The sequence below is a fragment of the Trichosurus vulpecula genome, chromosome 3 (assembly GCF_011100635.1).
Source record: "Trichosurus vulpecula isolate mTriVul1 chromosome 3, mTriVul1.pri, whole genome shotgun sequence".
NCBI classification, from domain to species: domain Eukaryota; kingdom Metazoa; phylum Chordata; class Mammalia; order Diprotodontia; family Phalangeridae; genus Trichosurus; species Trichosurus vulpecula.
The window spans coordinates 87,032,940-87,054,982 of NC_050575.1; the positions used below are offsets into that span (position 1 = coordinate 87,032,940).

The 22,043-nt window shown below is 40.8% G+C and overlaps 1 protein-coding gene across 1 annotated transcript; it reads left to right on the top strand.

Annotated features, from left to right (window-relative positions):
* The first annotated feature begins 4,255 nt into the window (after positions 1–4,255).
* Positions 4,256–16,596, top strand: BNIP1 (BCL2 interacting protein 1). Its single transcript, XM_036751583.1, has 6 exons — positions 4,256–4,378; positions 10,170–10,262; positions 12,252–12,343; positions 13,584–13,682; positions 14,146–14,264; positions 15,897–16,596. The coding sequence occupies exons 1-6, from the start codon at positions 4,295–4,297 to the stop codon at positions 16,091–16,093; spliced, it is 684 nt and encodes a 227-aa protein (XP_036607478.1). The 5' UTR covers positions 4,256–4,294; the 3' UTR covers positions 16,094–16,596.
* The last annotated feature ends 5,447 nt before the right edge of the window (positions 16,597–22,043 follow it).

Consider the following 22,043-nt stretch of genomic DNA (forward strand, 5'->3'; position numbering starts at 1 on the left):
TGTGTTAATTAGAGTGTATCTTCCCTTGTTGTTTGGTTTCTCTTTGAGGATCCAAAAGGCTACTACTCTTTCTTGCTTTAGAAACTCTGTGGCTTCTCAAACAATAAGCATCAAAAAGTCATTGGGGAACCATGGTATGTAAATTCTGCAAAATGATAGTTCTCTTTTCCCTAAATCATCTCACAGATTCCCATTCCTTTGACCTTCAATAAGTTATTGAACCTCACTCATCTTTAAAGGAAAAACAATATATATTTATACCTCTGGCATGAATAGTCTATTAACTGATATTAATAAGCTGTGATAAATTAGATTCAGTAAAAGTATATTAAGTACCTACCCTGTGGAAAGACAAAAATGAAGTAGACCTAGCTCTCAAGAAGCTTACAATACAATGGGAGAATTCAATATATACACAGATACATGTACACAAGGTCATTTAAAGAGGAGAGAATTTACTTGCCTTAGTAATGGGGAGAATACGACTGCTGCCATAGTCTAAGCTTCATGAAACAACTCTTTAAAAAAAAAGCTATTTTATTATTCAGCACAGATCACTACCCTCCAGGTCCAGGATGAGTTGTTTTGGATCATCTTGGTTATACCAACATCCATTCTCTAGATTCTCTATCAATAGACTGAGAGCTATAAACCAAATAGCAATGCTTTTAATTAGGACACAATAGCAAAGTAAACAAGGAAAAGTTGCCCCCCACCAAAAAAAAGGGAACAATATCTCACAAACTGCTATGCCCCTGGTGGGAAAGAGAATATACTCCAGGGCAATGTCATAGTCCTAGGACTGCCTTTGCCGCTATCAAATGCCATTTCCCTGAAGGGTTGTTGCTGTCATCCTTGGCTGAACTTCTTCCCCACAGAGCTACTGCCAAAGGCTAAAGCTGTTACTGGTTTCTTGGATTTCTCTTTCAAAGTGGGTGTTTATTGCTCTTTTGTAACACTGACCGTGCCGATGGCTATTTCAACTCTCCTTATTAGTATGGGGACCATATTTGTCCTCAGCCAGCACAGAGAAGAGCCACTCAGGTCAAAATGTTTCTTTCTTAACCTCCCCATTCCTTCTCAATGGAAATTCGCCCAGACCTCCTAGATATTTAGGTTGGGGTGAAGCGACTGAACTTCTTTCAGCTCTCATATGTGCTTGGTAACTGTACCAGGGCTGCACAAACTACCTTGAGACTTCAACACTGGGACTAGCCACCTTTGCCCTTTAATCCCGTAGCCATGCCTGGGCTGTTGCTCTCCTTACACATACTTCGAGGGGAATTACAACTTTACATCTAAAATGGTGTTTTTAAAACCTTCAAACATTTTGTCTTGCAAGTTTTATGACTCTCATTTCACAGGTGAGGAAACTATGGCTCAGCTTCCTGGTGGAGCAGATTTAGAGTTGTGGGTGCTGGCTTCAAATTTAGGCTCTGCAATTATTACCTATGTGGCTGTGGGGAAGAAATCCCCCCTCCCACCCCACCCCAACCCCTGAAGCTTACTCATTTATAAAATGAAAGTTAAACTTGATTATTTCTAAAGTCTCTTCCAGCTCTAATCCTGTGACTTTTCCCAAGATTTCACTGCTAGTAAATATTAGAGTCCACAGGATTCCTGACTCCAAGACAGTGGATTAAAGAAACAGAGGGGGAAAGGACATTAGAGGTAATTGAGTTTAACCCTTGATGTGATCAAGGTCACAGTGCCTACACTAGGATTTAAACCCAGGTCCTCCCGACTCCAAACCCAGCACCCTTTCCTCTGAACTAAGCCTTGCCCTCTATGATATGTGTACACAACTATTACTGTGCCTGTTCTGAAACTTTTCAGGTTGATCTATTATCAAAACACTCCTCATACCCCACCGCTGGTCAACTATCCTAAGAACCGAAAAACATAGGGTTCAGATCCTGCCTTTGACATTTATTTCCTATGTGCTCTTTGGGAACATCTGAGACTCGGTTTTCTCATCTGTAAAATGCACATGATACTTGTAAGTGATTAGCTCCCAAGGTAGCGAGGATCACCTGAGATATGTCAGACATTTTCCAGACCTTAAATACTATAAAAATGTCCATCATTATTAGCATCATCCCCCTTACTTCATGCCCACATAACTGAAAAGAACAGAGGTTTCCATAATTATAAGCCTAGATTTCCCTCATCTTTAAAAAAAACTTTTGACTTGACCCTACCATCCTTTCAAACTATTATCCAGCAGCTCTTCCTCCTGGAAATGGTTATTTACACTCTTTGCCTTAATAGCCTCACCTCCCACCAATTTCTTAATCCCTTAATCCTTGGCTTCTAACCCCACCATTTGACTCAAATACTACCTCCAAGGCAACCTAGGACTCAACTGCTAATTCCAACGGCCTTTTGTTCGTCCTCATTCTTTGACCACTTCTGCTTTTGACTCTATCAGACCTCCTCTTGCATTCTCTTCCCCAGACTTCCATGACACGGCTCTCCCTTGGTTCTCTTCCTGTCTGACCACTTCTTCTGAAGTCTTCTTTGCTGGATCACTATTGTCTTCGCTCCTACTAGTCATGGGCATCCCCGTCTAGAGGCTCTGTCCTGGTCCTCTTCTCTTGATAAATTGTCTCTTTTGGTGATATCGTCAGCATCCGTGAGCTCATCATCTCTATAGAGATTACTCTCAAATCTTATGTCCAGCCTTAACCTCTCGTCTGAAATCCAATCTGTATTACCAACTGGCTCTTGGACACCTATCCCTGGGTGTCCTATATATTTTTCAAATTCAAACTATCCAAAATGGAATCACCATTATATTTCCCCCAGAACCCATTCCTCCTCAAAACTTCATTTCTAATTTAAAGTACCATCACTTTTGCAATTATGCAGGTTCACAAACTTTTTTTTATTTTTTGGAAGGAAGGCAGGGCAATTGGGGTTAAATGACTTGCTCAAGGTCACATCTGAGGCCGGATTTGAACTCAGGTCCTCCTGACTCCAGGGCCGGTGTTCTACTCACTTTGCCACCTAGCTGCCCCACAGGTTCACCATCTTGAAGTCAGCCTTGGCTCTTCCCTCTCCCTCAATACCTTGGTATTATTACCACAACATCTCTCCTGTCCATTCCCTGCTCTCTGTTCACATAACCTCCACCCTAGGTTAGAGGAGGCAGCTAGGTGCTCCAGTGGATAGAGCTCTGGGCCTGGAGTTAGGGAGACTTCAGTTCAAATTCAGTCTCATACTTACTAGATGTGGAATCCTGGGCAAATCACTTCACCTGTTTGCCTCAGTTTCCTCAACTGTAAAATGGGGATAATAACAATATCTACCTGTCAGGGTTGTTGTGAGGTTCAAATCTGTAAAGCACTTGGCACACAGTAGGTGATACATAAATGCTTATTCCCTCTCCCCACCTAGTTTAGGTCCTCAGAGCGTCTTCCTTGGACTACTGCAATAACCTCCTAATTGCTCTCCTGGCCTCTAGTCTCTCCCCTTTTCGATCCGCCCTTTTCCCGCATAGCTGACAAAGTGATGTTCTTTAACATAGACAGGACCAAAGTATATCGGGGTGTTGTTAATTCCTCAGCCTGGCATTTAAAGCCCCCCGTAATTTGCCTCCTGCCTCCCTTCCCGGTCTTACTTCGTATTGCCCCGCGCACTCTGTTCCAGTCAAACTGGCCCGCTGGCTGTGGTTCCCTGTTCTGGACGTTCCAACCTCCGCCTCCTCCTCCCTTTGTGCCCTTTGCACGGGGTGCCCCCAACATCTGCACTGCTTTCTCGCTTCTCCCTCTTGGAATCCCAGCACATCCCAGGTGTCACTTCCTACAGTCAGCCTTTCCTGATCCCTCCCAGGAGTTGATCTTCTCCAACGTGCTTTAGATTACTCTGTAATTTTCTAAATTGCTTTAGATTACTTTGTATTTCGTTTACAACCCGCTGCAGAATGTAGGCTCGGGAGGGCTGGAATTATATCATTTTCGCCTTTGTATCCCCCAGCGCCTGGAACAGAGCCAGGCACACAGTAGGCGTTTAATAAATGCTTGTTGTTAAGCCGGATTGATTTAAAGTCAGAAGACACGGGTTTCCGGATTCGAAATGCCAGCTCTGCTATGTGATATGTGCATGGTCCTCAGCCTTTCATCTGAAGACCGAGTAAGGATCCGGAGTATCAAAGATCCCTCCCAGCTCTAGCAGCCCTCTGCGTCCTCCGTGACCTGCCTGTAGATGGCACTGCAACGGCGCCGGGAGAACGCGGAAATAAGGAAACGCAGTCTGTTTTGTCCTCTACGAAGGTCCGTAGCCGGTCCCCAAGATGGCGACTACCCTGGATGTCCACGTCCGGATGTGTAACCAAGAGATTGTCATATTCGACTTGGAGGTTAAAGCGTTTATCCAGGTAGCGGGACCTTGCTCGAGCAACCCTTTCCTCTCACTATCCGAGCCCAACGAACCTCGGAGCCTCTGGATCTGTGCCCCCTTCCTCCCGCGTCGGGGAAAGGTGGACGGAACCACATCCCTCCCCCATCCCCCACCCTTGGTTCGGGGCTTCTCGCGTCTCTCCCTGCCCCCTTCCGTAGGTTCCACCCCCTGCTTTCCTCCCTGCTTCTGTTTCGTCGTGCATCCCCCACCTCCATTTCCATTGGTCCTTCGTATCCCATCCCCTTTCATTGGTCCATTTTCTCCTCCCCCGTTTCCATTGGTTTCGGCCCCTCCTTCGCTTCCATTGGTCCGCCGCAGCCTTCTCCCCCTTTCCATTGGTCCTTGGCCTCTTCCCCTCCACCTATGTTTATATTGGTCTCTGACTCCCCCCTCACCTCCCCTGTTCTTCCTACGAATCGGTCCTTTCTAACTTGAGTGCGGTCTTCCTGCTCTGCGGTCGAGTGAAGCTAGGGAGACGGGGTAAAGATGGACCGGGGGCGGGGCGGGTCATGAGAGAGCATGTCGTTCAGCCCTTTCATTTTACAGTTGACCTCAGAGAGGTTGAGTGTCCTGCCCGTGGTCACTCACCTAGCGTGGCTAGGATTCCGACCCAAATCTGGTGCTCTGCCTGGTCCATTCGTTTCAACCACAAATATTCATTCAGGCCTCTCCAAGTGCCGTGCGTTGTGCCGGGCAGATGCGCTACAAAGACAAAATCACGTACCGAATAAGCAAGCATTTATGTCCTTCCTGTGTGCCAGGTGAGCTGTGCTAATCTATGGGGATACAAAGAAAAGCCGAAACACGAAAACAGCCCCTGCCCTCAAGGGGCTCACGTACTAATTGGGGAGACAACATGTAAATAAATAGGAACCTACAAGACGTAGGGAAGAAGAGAAGTAACCTTATTGGGAAAGACTCAGATGGCTAGGAGAACGTCCCAGTAGAAGGTGGATTTTGAGGCATCTCAGAAAAAGCAAGGGATCTCAGAAGGTACAGGTGAGGAGGAGGAGGAGCCTTCCAGACTTGGGGAACAGTGAGTGCAAAGGCACGGAGACAAAATATTTTGGGAGGACAAGTAGGCCAGTGTAGTTGGATTATAGAATGCATGGAAGAGAGAAAAACTGGAAAGGTAGGAAGGGGCTGGTTTTGAAGAGTCTTAAATGCCAAACAGAGAACCTTATATTTGGTTCTGGAGGTAGTAAGGAGCCACTGCACATTATTGAGGAGTGGGGATGTGGACAGATGCGGACAGACATGGCCAGGCCTGCACTTTAAGAAAATCACTTTGGCACCAGTGTGGGAGATACATTGGACTCACAAGAGACATGAGGCATTGCATCCATTAGGGAGACCATTGCAGTGTAAGTGAGAAGTGATGAGAGCCTGAACTACGATGGTGACTTATGTTGTTGTTTGTCCTTTGTTCTTGAAGAGGACCACAACATCAGGAAGGGGATGTCATGATTTGCAAGAGAATTGGATCTAAGTGAGGGAGGACTGTGCAGTCACCAGCCTTCCTCTCTCCTCCAGAGCCATCTGGGTCTAGCAGCAGGATACAGATCAGTATAACTGGAGATGGGCCCCCAGGATATTGACTTGTAGAAGAGGTGTGAAGGTAGAAAAAAGATTTGGCAACTGATTGGATATATGGGGTAATGGAGAGGGAAGAGTCCGGGAAGATATTGAAGTAGTCAACCTGGGAGATCGGTGGTTCACTCAACAGTAATAGAAAAACAATGAAATAATCACTGTCTTCCAAGTCATCAAGCATTTATTAAGTGCCAGCTATATGCCAGACACCTTGGTGATGCAAAGAAAGGGAAAAGAACAATTCTTGCTCTCACAAGTTCACAGTCTGATGGCGGAAATAACATGCTAATGACTATGTATAAACAAGATACATACAGGATAAACTGAAGATAATTTCAGAGGGAAGGCACTAAGATTTGGTAAGACTGATAAAGGATTCTTTCTGAAGGTAGGACTTTAGCTGAGATTTGATGGAAGCTAAGAGACAGAAATGAGGATGGAGTGAGTTATAGGCCTGGGGGACCGCCGGTGAAAGTTCTTGGAGTTAGAAGATGAATGTCTGCTCTTCAGAGAATAGCAAAGAGCCTAGTGTCATTGCATGGTAGAGTATGTGAAATGAAGTAAGACATAAGAAGATTTTAAAGGTAGAAAGAGGCCAAGCTATTTGACACTTGTTCATGGGTAACCACCAGAGTTTATTGAATGGGGAGTGATATGGGCAAACCTGCATTTTAGAAAGACCAGTTTGACAGCTGAGTAGGAGTGAGAAGAGATTTGAAGCAGGGAGTGTGTCCTGAAAAAACAACCAGGCAGGAGGTGATGAGGGCCTGCACCAGGGTGGTGGCAGTGTCAGAGGAGAAGAGACAGTAGGAGAAATGGTGCAAAGGTAGAGTTGACAGGACTTGAAAACAGATTACATATGGTGGGTGAGAATGAGTGAGGAGTTGAGGATGATGCCTAGGTTTCAAGTTTGAGTGCCTGGGATGATGGTAGTACACTTGACAGTTAATAAGGAAGTTTGGAAGCTGGGTAGGTTTGGAGAAAAGATAATGAGTTCAGTTTTGGATATGTTAAGTTTAAGATGTCTATAGAACAACCAGTTTATCCAATAGACAGCTGGAGATGTAATCCTGGAGGTTAGGAGAGAGGTTAGGGCTAGATAAATAGACCTGAGAATCCTCAGCATAGAGATGATAATTGAATCCGTGGGAGCTGATGAGATCACCAAGTGAAATACAGTAGAGAAGAGGATCCAGGACAGAGCTTTGGGGGAAGCCCAGTTAGTGAGTGTGAACTAGATGAGGATCTAGCAAAGAGGACTGAGAAAGAGAGGTCTGACAGGTAGGAGAAGAATCAGAAAGAATAGTGTCACAAAAATCTAGAGAGAAGGTAGTATCCAAGAGAAGAGGGAGATTGAAGTATGAAAGGCTGCAGAGAAGACCAAAAGGATGGGGTTTGAGAAAAGATCATTAGAGCTGGCAATTGAGAGATCATTGGTAACTTTGGAGATTTCAATGATGATATTGAGAGCAGACTGCAGAGAGTTAAGAAGAGAGTGAGAAGAAAGGAGGAGGATACACCAATTGTAGACAGTCTTCGTGAGGAGGTTAGCCACAAATGGAGAAGAGATGTAGGATGATAGCCAGCAGAGATGGATGGATCAAGTGAGGGTTTTTTGAGAGTGGGGTAGATATGAGTATGTTTGTAGACAAGTTTGAAAACACCTAGGATATGGGGAGAGACTGATGATAAATAAGAGAGTAAGGATGATAAAAGGGGCAGTCTGCTGGAGAAGGTTGGATGAACTGAGATCACTTGTATATTTAGAGGAGTTTGCTTTTCTTTATATCCTTAGTGCTTCTACTGTTGGCACCTAGTGACTGTAAAATTCTTGTTGACTGACTGACTGACCAGTGCAGCACTGGAGCTGTCCATCTCTTGCTTTTGCTCTTTTACAGACCTGCTTCCCTTTACAGTGATACATGTATTTGGAGATTGGCTTTTCATACCGTTTCTTGCTTGCAGATCACATTGGTTAGGGGTACGGCTTATTTCAGTAGTGTAATGGGTAGAACTTTGGGCCTGAATTTAGGAAAGCCCGAGTTCAAATCTAGCTTCAGACCTTGGGCAAGTTGATTAAACTGTCATCTCCTCAGTTTCCTCATCTGTAAAATAGAGATAATAATAGCACCTACCCTCCCAAGGTGGTTGTGAAGGTCAAATGAGATAATATTTGTAAAGTACTTTGCACAGTGCCTGGCATATAGTAAACGCTATACAAACGCTACAGATAGATATAGATCTCTCTCTCTCTCTACTGATATATGTGTGTATATCTGTGTTATCCTCAGAGTTACCATCAGTTTTGATTTTTTAGAAAAGGAGGCATTTTCTAATATAATTGCAGACTTTGTGTTTAATGTTCTGATGAGTAGGTCAATGAACCAAAAATGAAGAAAATAAATGCTTTTTGTTAACACTCTTTTCCTGTGGCCACTCTGTGCCTCAATTTCACTGTTTATAAATTCTAAGTATGACGACTATATTTTCTGATCAGCACATATGACTGACAATTTTTTGTCTCATTTTTTGAATGGGACAGGATATTTGAGGTCAGGACTTTGATTCAGAATCTGGGAAGTGTGATTGTCATAACTATATTTGGCAATACTTCTGACCATTTCTGTATTTATGCTAGAAAAATGAGTCTAGTGTTAATTCAGATAAAATTGCATTCCACCTTCAACAATATGGATTAGTTCAGTAAATTTCATTAATGGTTGTGGGTTCTCATAAATGCTAATGAATAACAAAGTCCTTTAGTTCTGTAAGCCAAGCCAAGCCAACAACTCCAGAGGTTGTCATATAAATTTGAAATATACCCTTTGAAGCTTCTGTAAAACATTAGAATCATATTTATTGTGAGGGTTTTGGTTTCTTTGTTGTTGTTGGTTTGGTGGAGATGGAATGAGGTGAAAGGGATTGTGAGTGGTGTGGGGTTAACATTAGGATTGAAAAAAAAAAAAAAGAAAGAAAAGAGGGCCATTGAAATAGAAGAGAACAAAAAGCAGGCCAGCAAGAAACATAAGCAGAACAGATTTGAAAGTATGTTGAAATTAATATATACTCAAGGAAAAAGCAAGCTGTACATAATAGAGATTCACAGTTTTGTATGTAATCTTTTTTTCTTTTCCACTTTGTATATATGGAAATGCTCATTTTATTTGGTTTGGTTAAGTTCAGAATAAAAGTTAAAACACTGCATTGCATTCTATGAAATTCATGAAGGAGATTTTATATGTTCTGTGTAATTACTGCTTTAGTATTTTATACTATGCCATTTAAGGGAGTTATAATTTTCATTTTTGAAATACCTGTTTCTTTGTGATATCTAGTCTATTGCATTTCAACCAGTTGCTTTCAGTTTTACTGAAACTTATGATTCTTATACTCTAGTGGAAAAAGCACTGGACTTGGGGTTGAAAGCCATGACTGAATTCAAGTCCCACCTATGAAATTCATTAGCTGTGTGACCCCTAGGCAAGTTGCTTTACCTCTCTAATTCTTGAGCCTCAGTTTCCTCATCTGAAAAATAAGGACAGTAATAATGTATTGCTTAACTTCACAGAGTTGTGAAGAAAGTGCTCGTAAACTTGAAGGCGCTTGTGTTCTTGTTATATTAACTGACTTGCATTTTAATAAATGCTTGGGGCTAATAGCGATGTCAAGCTAGAGTAGTTTGTCTTTATGTTCTCTTCCCAAAAATATTAAATTTCGAGAATAATTGACATGACATTTTGAATTATCTTGCTTCAGAGAGGAAAATAAATAAAACCAGGTAGACATTCAGGTCTAGAGGCATGGAGTCATAACATGTTTGAGGTAGAAGAGGCCTCAGAAATCTCTCTAGCCAGCAGTTTTTACTTTTTGTTTTCCTTTTTGTTCTAAAGACTCCTTTATGCTCATAAAAATTATTGAGGATCTTCCTCCCAAAAATACCTTTATGTGAGTTATATTTACCTATACTTACAATATTAGAAATTAGAATGTCTTAGTATTATTATGAAAATAGTCTTGACCTCAAAGACCCCCCTCAGAGAGGTCTTGGGGACCTTTAGAGGTACCTGGACCACTGATGCAGGCCATTCTTCTTATTTTACATGTGAAGAAACAGAAAAGATGCTTCATTTCATTGAATTGAGAAGAAAGCATTCATATCTGTCCTGGTTTTTTAGGATATCCGGGATTGCTCAGGACCATTGAGCACACTTACAGAACTAAATGCCAAAGTGAAGGAGAAATTTCACCATCTACGGCTCAGAATACAGGTGAGCAGCCACTGAACCAGGGGCCTGTTGCTGTGTTATAACGAAGGTGATTTTTCTAGAAACCAGCAGGGACAGGGATGAAGGTTTAAAATCATTAGCCTCTTTATACGCTAGCAAAGGTCTGGGTGATTTCAGTTCTATATTGACTTACAATAAGATAAAAAACACCGGCATCTGAAGCCTTCTTCTTGTGCCAAAACCAAGTTGGACACATTCATTCCTTATATTTTTTGCTGCTAATTCCCAGGTGTCTCTAACCTAGTTTCGGCTAGAATTAGCATATGAGCCAGATAGAAGGCTTGTTTCTTGGATGTTGGGTATGTCGTATCAAATCAAATGTTTTACCTACTCCCCTTCCCCACAAAAGATAAGTGTTGCCAGAATTTTCCTGGCAAACAAGATTTTTGAAGTAGTTAGGAAAATGAGACCCTAAAGAATTACCATGATAAGGGCTTTCTTCCCCTATCTTACAGTATTCTGTGTATAGTAAGTGTGGTTGATTCGTTGTGTGTATGAGAATTTGTATGTTAGTATATGTGGCTCTGGCTCTCGGATTGAGCTAGAGGAGTTGCATTCACCTCCCTTCTCTTCCCAGAACTATCTCTAGTTCTCTGATATTGTTCTCATATAAAAGTGATCCTGCTTGGCTCCTGATTTTTATTGGCTTGGTGTAGCAGGAGCAGCCCTTTTAATCATAGAATTTAGAGCTTAAAGAGAGTTTGGAGATCATCCAGTACAAACCTATCATTTATCAGGTGACAGAACCGAGGTCCAGAGAGCTTATGTGACCAGTGTTGTTGGAACTCACGTTGATCTATTCTAAGTCACATGGCTGGTGTCTGTTTTTATACCCTTCTCCTCTCCTTCCTGTGTGTTTTTAGAGGAAAGGCTCCCCAGCTCCCAGTAGCTTACTTTTCCCCTCTTTCTCCTGCCTTGTTTAGTTCTCAGCATTATTTGAAGGAGAACTGAAGAAAGTCAGTGTTTTGGAAGTAATCTGTGAGTCAGTGCAGTATCAACTCAGACATTGAAATATTTGGAAAATCAATCAAGGAAAATCCCATGTATCATAAAGAGACAAATTAACATAATAAAACTTATCATATGGACTACATGAATTCTATCCTGACTCTTCTACCAACTTGCTGTTTGACTTTGGGCAAGTTACTTCCCCCTTCGAGACATCGGTTTCTTCATTTTTAAAAGGAGGGAGTTGAACTAGATGATGGTCCCTTCTGGCTTTCTAAAGTGGTACATAAAAGACTACAGCATTGGCTTCCACAGTTGCAGTGAACATGAGAGTTGTTTTTTCAAGCAAACAAAAGAGAGGTATTTGGGGCATAAGAAGTGAGCATGGGTAATAAGGAGATGTACTTTTCATTGAATTTTTGATAGCATGCATTGATGCAGAACTTTCTTCAGACCAGGAATTCCTAGCAGTGGTTTTGTGACATTCTCTTAGGCATAGGGAGTGGACCTGTGATTTTGGGAACTTGAAGATAAGGAAACTCTGTATATTAATGTAAGTAGGTACCTTCTCTACAACTTATGGTCCAAAAAAGTTGCCTAGAGTTCTCTAAGAAGCTAAGTGATTTTCTCAAGGACCCACAGCCAGGGACAGGCTAATAGCTTGGGACTTGAACTCATGTCTTTCTGTCTCTGAAGCCAGCTCTCTATCCAGTAAGCCATACTGTTAATTCATTTTCATTTGTAAAGTGAATGTACGTCATACACCAGCTTAGGAGGGAACTGTTAAAGAGACAATGGTAAATTTCAATTTCCACCTTTGGGAATAGCAACAAATAGAATAAAATGGTGTCATCAATTATCTTTCAGAGTTTTTGTTATTCAGGAAGTACTTTATACATATTTGCTTCCACCTCAAGGGGTATCAAAGGTGTCCAGTAATTTTCTGAATTCTACAACTGGAATACATTTTATAAGAATGAACAATTTTATAATATTTTCACATACAATAATTTTCACTTAAAGGAGCTTGAGCAGATGGCTAAAGAACAGGATAAAGAATCTGAGAAACAAGCTCTGCTCCACGAAGTTGAGAATCATAAAAAGCAGATGCTCAGGTAGGTGAAATCACTACCTTCCCCTGTTGTATCCATACTGTGGATCAAAGGTTCTGTTGGATTAAGTCATTGATCAGCTTTGTCTACATGCTAGGTGGCAGAGTGGATAGACACAGGAGGACCTGATTTCAAATTCCGCCTTAGCCACTTACTAGCTATGTGACCTGAGCAAGCCACTTAACTGCTATTTGCCTCAGTTTCCCCATCCGTAAAATGGGGATAACAACCTATCTCCCCAGGTTGTTCTGAGGATCGAATGAGATAATAATTGTAAAGCACTTAGCGCAGTGCCTGGTACATAGCAAATTTTATATAAAGTTACTTCTTCTTCTTGTTATGAAGTGATGATTTAATTGTGTTTGTATATTATATGAGTTCCTTCCATCTCCGTACTGATAGGAAATTCCTTCACTATGCAAATGCAATTGGGTAAATTACAGAAGAAAGAAAAGAACAGGCGTCATAGAGGAGTAATTGCCTTATTAGAATGCATATTGTGCCATCAGAAATCACATTAACCTATGATGTTTTTTAGCCATCATATTTATTTGCAAACATTTTTAAAAATAAGTTTTTGCAAAATTATATTGGTTAGTCCAGTTGAGTTGAGCATGCTGTGCTGTTAATGAAGCCAGAATCACAAGTTTGATTCCCAAATGAGGCATTTAATTTTTCTAATATTTCATGGTCAGAGGCCATAGCCTTAACTTAGGGAATTATTTTATAGATTTAAACTCTTGGTCAAAAGGAAGTTTGAATAAGAGATTGTGGATAAACCATTTCAAGGTCATCTCATTACCTGAAAAAACAACTCATGCTATATGCTCTTTGGCATTGGGCTTCCTCTACTTTAAGGGGAAGTGATTAGATTCTGTGATCTCTCTGGCTCTTTCCAGTTCTAAATCCTATGATCCTCTTCTCTATTGATGGCAGCACAATAGCATGAGTTTTGCATGAACCCAACATCATGAACCATGAAGGAGGGGTGGATATTTGGGATTTTTTTTCTTTTATTCTTTTTTCATGTCATATGGTACAGTAAGGGAACAAGCCTTCAGATGCTGATTCTCTGCTCTTCTCTGCAGTGATGCAGAGTGGTCTCAAGTGGACAGGCTTAGAGTGAGATGAGGGCAGGGAGGCCAGCCTGCTTCTACCATTGCTTTGCATGAATTTCTTCTGTTCATCGAGAGACTTGGCAGCTCATTATCACTGAAGAGTGCATATATCTTTTTGATTCCAGCAATCAGACTGCATGGAGGAAAGCAAATCTTGCTTGTAAAATTGCAATTGACAATTTAGAAAAAGCAGAACTTCTTCAAGGGGGTGACATGAGGCAGAGGTAATAATCCTTTTTATTATCTTTTATATATGGCTCTTACCTGTACTGTTTTGGTGGTTTAGATCAGAAATTGCAAACTCACAAAGGCCAACAAGCTCCTAAAAACTCCAGAGTGCTACCAGAACCAGATTAAAATGTAATTGGGAAGTGTTTAATAAAATAAAAAAAAAACCAATACAATATGGATACTGCTACTTTCTGGATTTCTAAGTTCATATACTGCTTGCAGAAATCCGTTTCTATTTGAGTTTGACACGGCTGGTTTATATGACCTCTGAACTGTTGTCATTCAGAGACATAACAGGTAATTGTTAGAGGAAATGTGTCATTGCTGGAGGAAACATAAAGTTTAGGTCAGGTATAGTTCCTGTCTTCTTGGAGCTCTCAGATATTAAACCCTACCTTCAGGAATCCAGTTTCTCGTGACTGACATTTTTCATCCTCCTTTTTTTTTTTTTAATAGAAAAACTACTAAGGAGACCCTGGCACAGACTTCCAGTAACATCACAGAAAGCTTGATGGGCATCAGCAGAATGATGTCCCAGCAGGTTCGCCAGAGTGAGGAAGCAATGCAGATTTTAGGTAAGACCAGAGCAAGGGTCAGGAGACTCATTCCTTCTCAGGAGCTCAGTTGCCTAAGATAGTTATTGATCTGAGGCTCTTAAATACATTTTCATCTAACTTCTCATGATGTCTGTGGTTCATAAAATTACAAAGTGATTTTTATAGCTTTATCATATTTGGGGAGTTTAAAAGATGATGAAAAAAGTCATAATATTGTTGTTATGAACTACTGACTAGACTGCTCAGGTGTCTACTTTGAATTTTATTGGGAGACTCTTTTTAAGTAAGAAAATCAGCAACTCTAGAAGGGGGTATTAAAATAGACCCATTTAGTTGATTTTCGCTACAGAATAGCAACAGGTTTTCATTCCTAGGAAACTTATAAGAGGGAAGTCTCTTCATTTACTCTGTTAAGTTCTATTTTTTCCCCAGTACGTCATTTCACTAGGAAGATTTGTAGTTTGTCCCCAGAGTCACTCTCTGAGATTACAAATCCTGTACCAGACAGTGTCATTCTTCGTGTGAACTCGATACTGAATACTATAACAGAGCATTGCAGAAAGATGCAGAGTAAACAAAAGATAGGATCTTTGCCTTCGAGAAGTTTATGATCTAACGAGGAAGACAGGACAAATACAAAGGGAAGTATGTTGATCAAAAACACAAATGCATTCTAATCAGAACAGTGCATAAAGACCAATGGATTCCTGAAGTGAATGGGACACCTGTAGCCAACAGTTTGTCCTGGAATATCTATAGAAGAGGCATTTTGAAGGAGAGTACTGATATGGTTCTTGTTCTTCTCCCTCAGACCAAAAGTCTAATTGTATTTTTCTGTCAGTAATGAAGTCCTGCTTTCCGGGAGGTCTCTTGGAAATGACACTGTAAAAATGGGGGGAAAGAGTATTCTTTCATCTGTGCCCTTTTCAGAAGGTGGGATCTGGTGATCTCTGTTTTCTCTGATTGCCTTAGATGTTGAGGAGCAGTTTTGACCAACTCAGGCTTGTAAACAAAATGATAGGACTAGATACTCATATTGATGGCTTCAGACTAAATTGGAAATAATATGACTGATGGGGATGGAGGTGGCAGCAAAAAGACCACCTCAGGAACCACCCCCTGATGTGGAAGGAGTAGCAGAAGACAAACAGCATGGGCCCATCTCTCCTCATGCTCTCATATGTAGTAGTGGGTCCAGTCGTTTTATTCCAGACAACAAAATGAAGCAGCACAGATGGCAATCCCCTTTAGGGCTAAGACTCTGGATCTGGCCCCCATAAGCAGAAGTGCTGGCATTCCTACCAGTGGGGTACAGCCATTCCATTCCCGGCTGCTATAACAAGCCATGCTTGGCCATCACAAAGGGAATCACACTGTTTTCTGCGGTTACAGGTTAGTCATTCCTTGAACCTTGACCTCCAGTAGGAGTTGTCATGTGGCTCAAATCATTTAAAGTAAAAGCCACCAGCGAGCTGCCAGGTGAGAGAAAGGTCCCAGGCTATGTATGATCTTATTCCTGGCTCCTCTCAGTTTCAGTTCCAGCTCTAGGTGCTCCAATGTAGTGCTGCTCTCAGCAGCCTAGCCAGTAGAACCAGAGCTTCGTTCATTTTCGTGATATCCACTGAGCACAGCCTCCTGCTTTTGTTTCAGCAAATTCTTCTCGAACTATCCTGGATGCAAATGAAGAATTTAAGTCTATGTCAGGAACTATCCAGTTGGGACGAAAGCTCATCACAAAATACAACCGAAGAGAACTGACAGACAAGCTGCTTATTTTTCTTGCTCTTGCTCTCTTTCTGGCTACTGTACTTTATATCCTAAAAAAGAGGCTTTTTCCATTTTTATAAGATTTATAAGACCATCTTTTCTTTTGACAACCAGTTATGATTCTTCTGTTCCTCTGAGTTCAGCCAGTGCTGCCAGCTCAAACTACAAGGATGTCAGGTTTGTTTATTTAAATTGTTCAGTGTCTTAAATGGAAATGCCCTGGGTTTTGCCAGCATTCTTTCATAAGGGGTTAGAGAGAAGATTTGAAAGGAAACGTTGGCTTGGAAAGCTTACAAAGACGTTGAAATTCTGAGATTCCCAAACCCATGATCTGCTATGACTGAGCAGTTTATGAGTACCTGATATATGTTCTGGGGCTGCCTTTGTGTATTTGACAGACAACTACTTTATTCCCTCCTTCCCACCTAGAATGCCTTGAGTTCTAGATTGGAGAGAACTAAAAGGGAAGAAAGATGAGATGGGAAGAAAGACCATAGATTTTTATCCATTACTTCTTAATAAATTTGACAGTATTATTAGAACAAAGTGCAATCTTATTGTATAAAATGTCACTATGGGACTATACAAACTGTTTGTCTTTATGTTGAAATTATCCTAAGTTTGCTTTGTGAACTTTTAGAAAGATTCCTCCTTATAGTTGCCATCAGGAGTAGTATACTAGACTAGGCTAGGCCAGGGGTTTGCAGAACAGATTAATAGTCTGCCTACTCTATAAACTCATCATCTGAAAGGTTCAAAACTAAGTATAACCAAGGAGAGCAAGATGGGGCTAGGAAGTCACAGAGTATTCAAGTCCTGCCTGGTCCTGAGTTCCATAAAGAACCAGTGGAGTGGGGGCTGGGTGAGTACAGGCCTGAAGGTGACAAAGACTTCTTGTCCTACAGACCTGGCTGGCTTTTCACTCCCCAGCTCTCTCAGTACCAGCCTTCCCAACAGTTTATAGCTTCAGGCTCCAAAGCGAGGCTGAATGGAGCCTGCACACATCCCCCCACCCTACTACTGCCATCTCTAGGGCTCCCTGGCACTTATAGCATCTTAAAGTGAAAATAGCCAAGGGGGCTCAGGAGCAAGCTAGGCCAAGGCAGCAAAAGCACAGTTTAAGTCTGTGAAGTAAATAAAATAGAGCACAGTTTTGGCATTAGTGGTTACAGGGCATTGTTTGAAGAAGCTATGAGAAAATAGTGTTTCTGGAAACCTGGACAAAAACCGTGCAGTGTTATATAAATGTAAATCATTAGCAGCATCATGAGACCCAGTTATTAACCCACATATAGCTTCCATGGAAAAGTCTGTAAAATCATTATTGATTAAATTTGTTTCTGGCTCCATAAGCCACACAGCATCTATTATGAGGGTTACTATGCTTCAGTCAGATATTTATTATTCATTATATTCTAGTGAGAGAGAGAAAGAGAGAACTATTTCTAGAGAATATATACTTATACACAGGCACATAATGCACACACACACACACGTACATACATACATACATACATACATACATACACACAGAGTATCTACCTGACAGCTTTGCTGTTTAAGCTGACAGGAGTGGCTGAACTCAGGAGCAGAGGATCCCTAAGTGGTTGTCAAGGGAAAAAGATGTCCTTTTAAACCTTAAAAAAATGGGGAAAAGGTGTACGTGTAAACCTGTCTGATAGACTATGTATATATGTATGCAAACATATGTGTATGTTTATATACACATATACATCTATCTTTACATACACCTTTCGTGCTTTTACTAGACAGTAAATGGCATAAAGGTATGATTGGTGTGTACATAATAGTAATTTTTTTAATGTAATATATTTTCAGATATATTCTCCTCTAAAATCTTGTTGTCTCATGGCATGGAGTGACCTGGGCCATGCCAGGGGAATACAGGCTTCCCTACCAAACTGGAAAGGCTTTGAGTACGGGTCCAGCCTTACTAAATGGAGAGACACATTGCTAGGAGGTTCCAGCCACAGCAACTCTTTAAGATCTATTGGGGCATGGAGGGATTGTGATACATCTGGGTCACTGAAGAACCCCCTTTGCCCAGTATTGATGATGTCACAAATTTCTTGGAGAAATCACTTAAGCTTTTTGAGCCTCAGTTTCTTCATCTGTAAAATGAGGATATCACATTTATACTTTCTACCTCACTATAGGGTAGCTATGAGAAATGAGAATTACTTTCAAGTCCTATGAGAGCACTTACTCTTGAATTATACACACACACACACACACACACACACACACAGAGATACCCATATACATACATACATATATATATATACACACACACACACACACACACACACACACACACACACAGTTTTGTTTTTGTTTTTCTTGTTTTCAAAATGGGAGAGGAAGTGAGAGGAAGAGAAAATAAGTGCCTGTTAATTGAAATGAAATAAAAGTTTTTAAATATGCACATAATATAGGAATATACACACATAATTTACATGTATAATATGTACATAATTTTAAGCTTAGAATTGAAGTATAGATGGAGAATTCTCAGTCTGACTCCCGTCATAAATGTAGCAGAAAGACATCAAATAAGGACTTTGTATTCTTAAAGTTTTCTTCCCTACTTAACTGTTAATATCCTAGAAATCTAGAAGTGTTTATGTTTCACATTTCCTATTCTTATTTTTTTACATTTGATAAAATAGCGTTTAGTTTCTTTGGGGACCAGAACTGAACCCTATTTTCAGTAAATGCCACTAATGTTATCATAACTTAGACTTTGCACACAGGTTGAGTCAGGGTACCAAATTTAAAATCAGCTTCCCAATTCTGGATAGTGCTAGCCCAATTTCATACACATCCAGTAGAGGGCAGTGTTTCACACCCACTTACTCTACAAGACTGTGTAAAGTGAGATACACTACAATCAAGTCTTAGAACTAGAAGGTGTGTAGATCAACTAGTCCAACTTCTTCATTTTCCAGATGATATTGTATGAAAGTTAATATTTAATGGAATATTATCGTGCTGTATGAAATGACTCCTATGATGAATACAGAGAAGCATGAAAAGACTTACATGAACTGATGCAAAAGTACAGTAAGGAGAGCCAAGAAAACAGAACTACATGATGATTGCAGCAATGGAAATGGGATGATGACCACAAGACAAATAAAAATGAATGTTGCAAAATTACAAACAGCAAGCTTGGCTTCAAAGAAGTGATAAGAGAAGACACACACCTCCACTTCTTTTAAGGGAGGAAGGCAGTTCCAGGTGTGGAATATTGCATATAATGTCATCTTTTTTTCAATGTATTGGTCAGTTCTGCTGATTTTTTTCTCTTATTTTTTTTTCTAAAAGTATTTGTTATAGAGGATAGCTCTCTGGGAGTGGGCATTGGGAAGGATATAAGGGGAAATTTAAATAATATGAAAAAAAAGATAATCAATAAAAATGTATTTTAAAAAGAAAACCTATGAGCTCTCCCCAAAGCTAGACTTAGAAAAACATACTGTTCATCAAAGGTATGCTTAATATCTAATGTGACAAAAGTATGGTTTCATGAGGAAGATGTAAACAGTATTTCAACATCTTGTTTACTCTGCCAAGTTTTATAAAATAATTGGCCACAAAGGGATGTATAACATGTTAAAAAAACCTTTTTTTTCAGATATCATTGGCAATTTATTATTATTGAGGAATTCAAAGGAATTGGCAAATGTTGCTGGCCAGGAGCAGACTGCCCTTCTTTAGGAAGAGGGAGTGGGGAACGCAGGAGTGAGGCTAGCTTTATTCTGTTAGACTGACATACATTGATGTACCATCAGCTCAGTACCTCCCTTCAGAGAATTGATTGGTATGCTCCCTTCTGGGTTACAATCTTCCCTATGTGCCGATGGCATGTTCTCTCCTTGATATGTACAAGCATGGCCCCCCTCCCTCATCATATGTCCCATGTTCAAAAATGGCAGAAAACTCCTCGCTGTGGGTGTGTAAGGTAATATTCAGTTAGCCAATTAAGCATGTGTGGTAGCCATTTGACTCAGTTTTCTCTTTAACCCTGACCATCTTCTGGCCAGTTTAGACCAGTTTTCCTAATATCCCGAATCTGTGGTTTCTTCAAAACTGCAAACTTTATTCCCATTGGCTAGGTACCCTCATCCTGGTTAATTTTTACTTCCTTCTTTGTTCAAGCTGACACTTCATTAATTATTCTGTGGAACTTAATTAACTCTTCTGTGGAAACCTAACTTTCCCTAACTTTTACCCCTCTCTCACAGTGTATTTTATTTGTATATATTTCAAATCCTAAATTTTTTATTCCTATAACAGAATCTCGCTGCTGTTGTCTTATCCTGGACTACTTTCTTTTATCTGCTCAACCCTCAAACCATAGGTCCTCAAATGCTCTCCCCACAGCCAGCCTCATTTAGCATTCTGTTCAAAATCCCCCAATCACATTTTCAGAAAATACAAAAAACTTATCCCCTCCTTTTTTAAATTGTCTTTCATCTCCGATCTTGTTTTCTCAGTGCCCTTTGCCCTCCAAATCTCCCATGTTTCCTCCCAAGTTCTGCGTTGCCATGGATGTGGTGGAGGCTTGGAGAGTCAAACTCTCTATAAGGCTCTTTGACCTTGCTCACCAAACTCTTTCTTCAGGCCCCAATGGACTTTCTTCTTGCTCTGGCTCTGACTCTGGGAGATGGCAGGTCTTTCGGGGACTTTCTTGCCTGGTTGGACCCCATTTTTGGTATAATAGTCATGGATGTAAGAGATGACAGCTCCCTTGGCTTTGGCAGAAGTGTTCACCTTGTCTTGGCGTAGCTTCTTCAGCACCTGGGCTACATAGCGGGATTGTGGCATGGATTTCCTTCTCTTGCCCATGCGCTCCTTGTCCCTATGTCTTTTCTGTCTCTGTTTTCTTTACCATTTTAACCTTGGGCTTAAAAATTTTTTTTAAGATGTTAAGATATTATTGTGAGCACCTATAGCTCTGGTTCTTTTCATCCTTGGGGGGAAATCGTTTTAAAAATGACTTTTGATAATTGGACGTTGCAGTACAATCATATAGTTCGTTAACAGTCATAGAATTAAAAATCCCAAGGTTTTACACTGAATTTTTCTGTTACTAGCACCACTTACTACCTGCCTGATCTAAGTCACTTAACCTTTTGGGGCCTCAGTTTCCTCATCTATAAAATGTGGAGGTTGAATTGGATAATCTCTAAAATCCTTTCCAGCTTTATGATTGTAAATCGTTCAGGACAATTAAGTACCAAAGGTATTTTAAAGTTCCTAGAAAAAGGTTTTCCAATACCCAAGAAGCCATCCTGTTTCACTGTCATAAAAAATCTTGTCTTAATTGGGAACCTGCTAGATGTAAGGCACTGTGTGAAGCACATACCAAAATAATGCTGAGTCCCTGCCCTCAAGCACCTGGCTGCTTTTTGGTGGAGATGTTCTCTTTTTAAGTGAACCATAAGTCAGGAAATGAACAAATAAATGTTGGGGATGATGAAAGCACAGTAAAAATTTCTACTTGAGAGAGGTTGGGCTAGGCGGGCGAGTTGGGAGGTAAGATTCAGTCTGATACTATTTGAGTAAGGGAGAGGAAGGACATTTCATGTGAGCTGTATGTATGTATTTTCAAAAGGCTTTAGGGAAAGTCCCTTCACTTCAGGCCTTAGTTTCTCTACCACTTTCATGAGGTGATAATGATAGACAGGAAAGGGCCTTGGGTTTGGAATCTTAACACTCTGGGTTCAAAACCCAGTTCTGCCTCTTATTCCTTATGTGACCTTTTGCAAGTTAATTTTTCTCAGCCTTGATTTTCTCATCTTTTCCTTATAACGAAAAGAATGGACTGGGAGATTTCTAAGGCAGCTTTCAACTCTATATCGGTAACCAGTTATCACATCGGCTTGTTGTGATGGGCAGGGTTCAGGGTTGAGTCTCCTTCCCTACCTTCAACAAAATGGAAACATCCTATTTTCACCTACCTCACAAGGATGTTTTAAAGCTAATGAATTTTGATTCATGATA

Excerpts from the sequence above, each read along its gene's own strand:
- BNIP1 (XM_036751583.1), top strand. The coding sequence starts at position 4,295 with ATGGCGACTACCCTGGATGTCCACGTCCGGATGTGTAACCAAGAGATT. Across the intron at positions 12,344-13,583 it reads CATAAAAAGCAGATGCTCAG|CAATCAGACTGCATGGAGGA; the intron begins GTAGGTGAAATC and ends TTTTGATTCCAG. Across the intron at positions 14,265-15,896 it reads GGAAGCAATGCAGATTTTAG|CAAATTCTTCTCGAACTATC; the intron begins GTAAGACCAGAG and ends CTTTTGTTTCAG.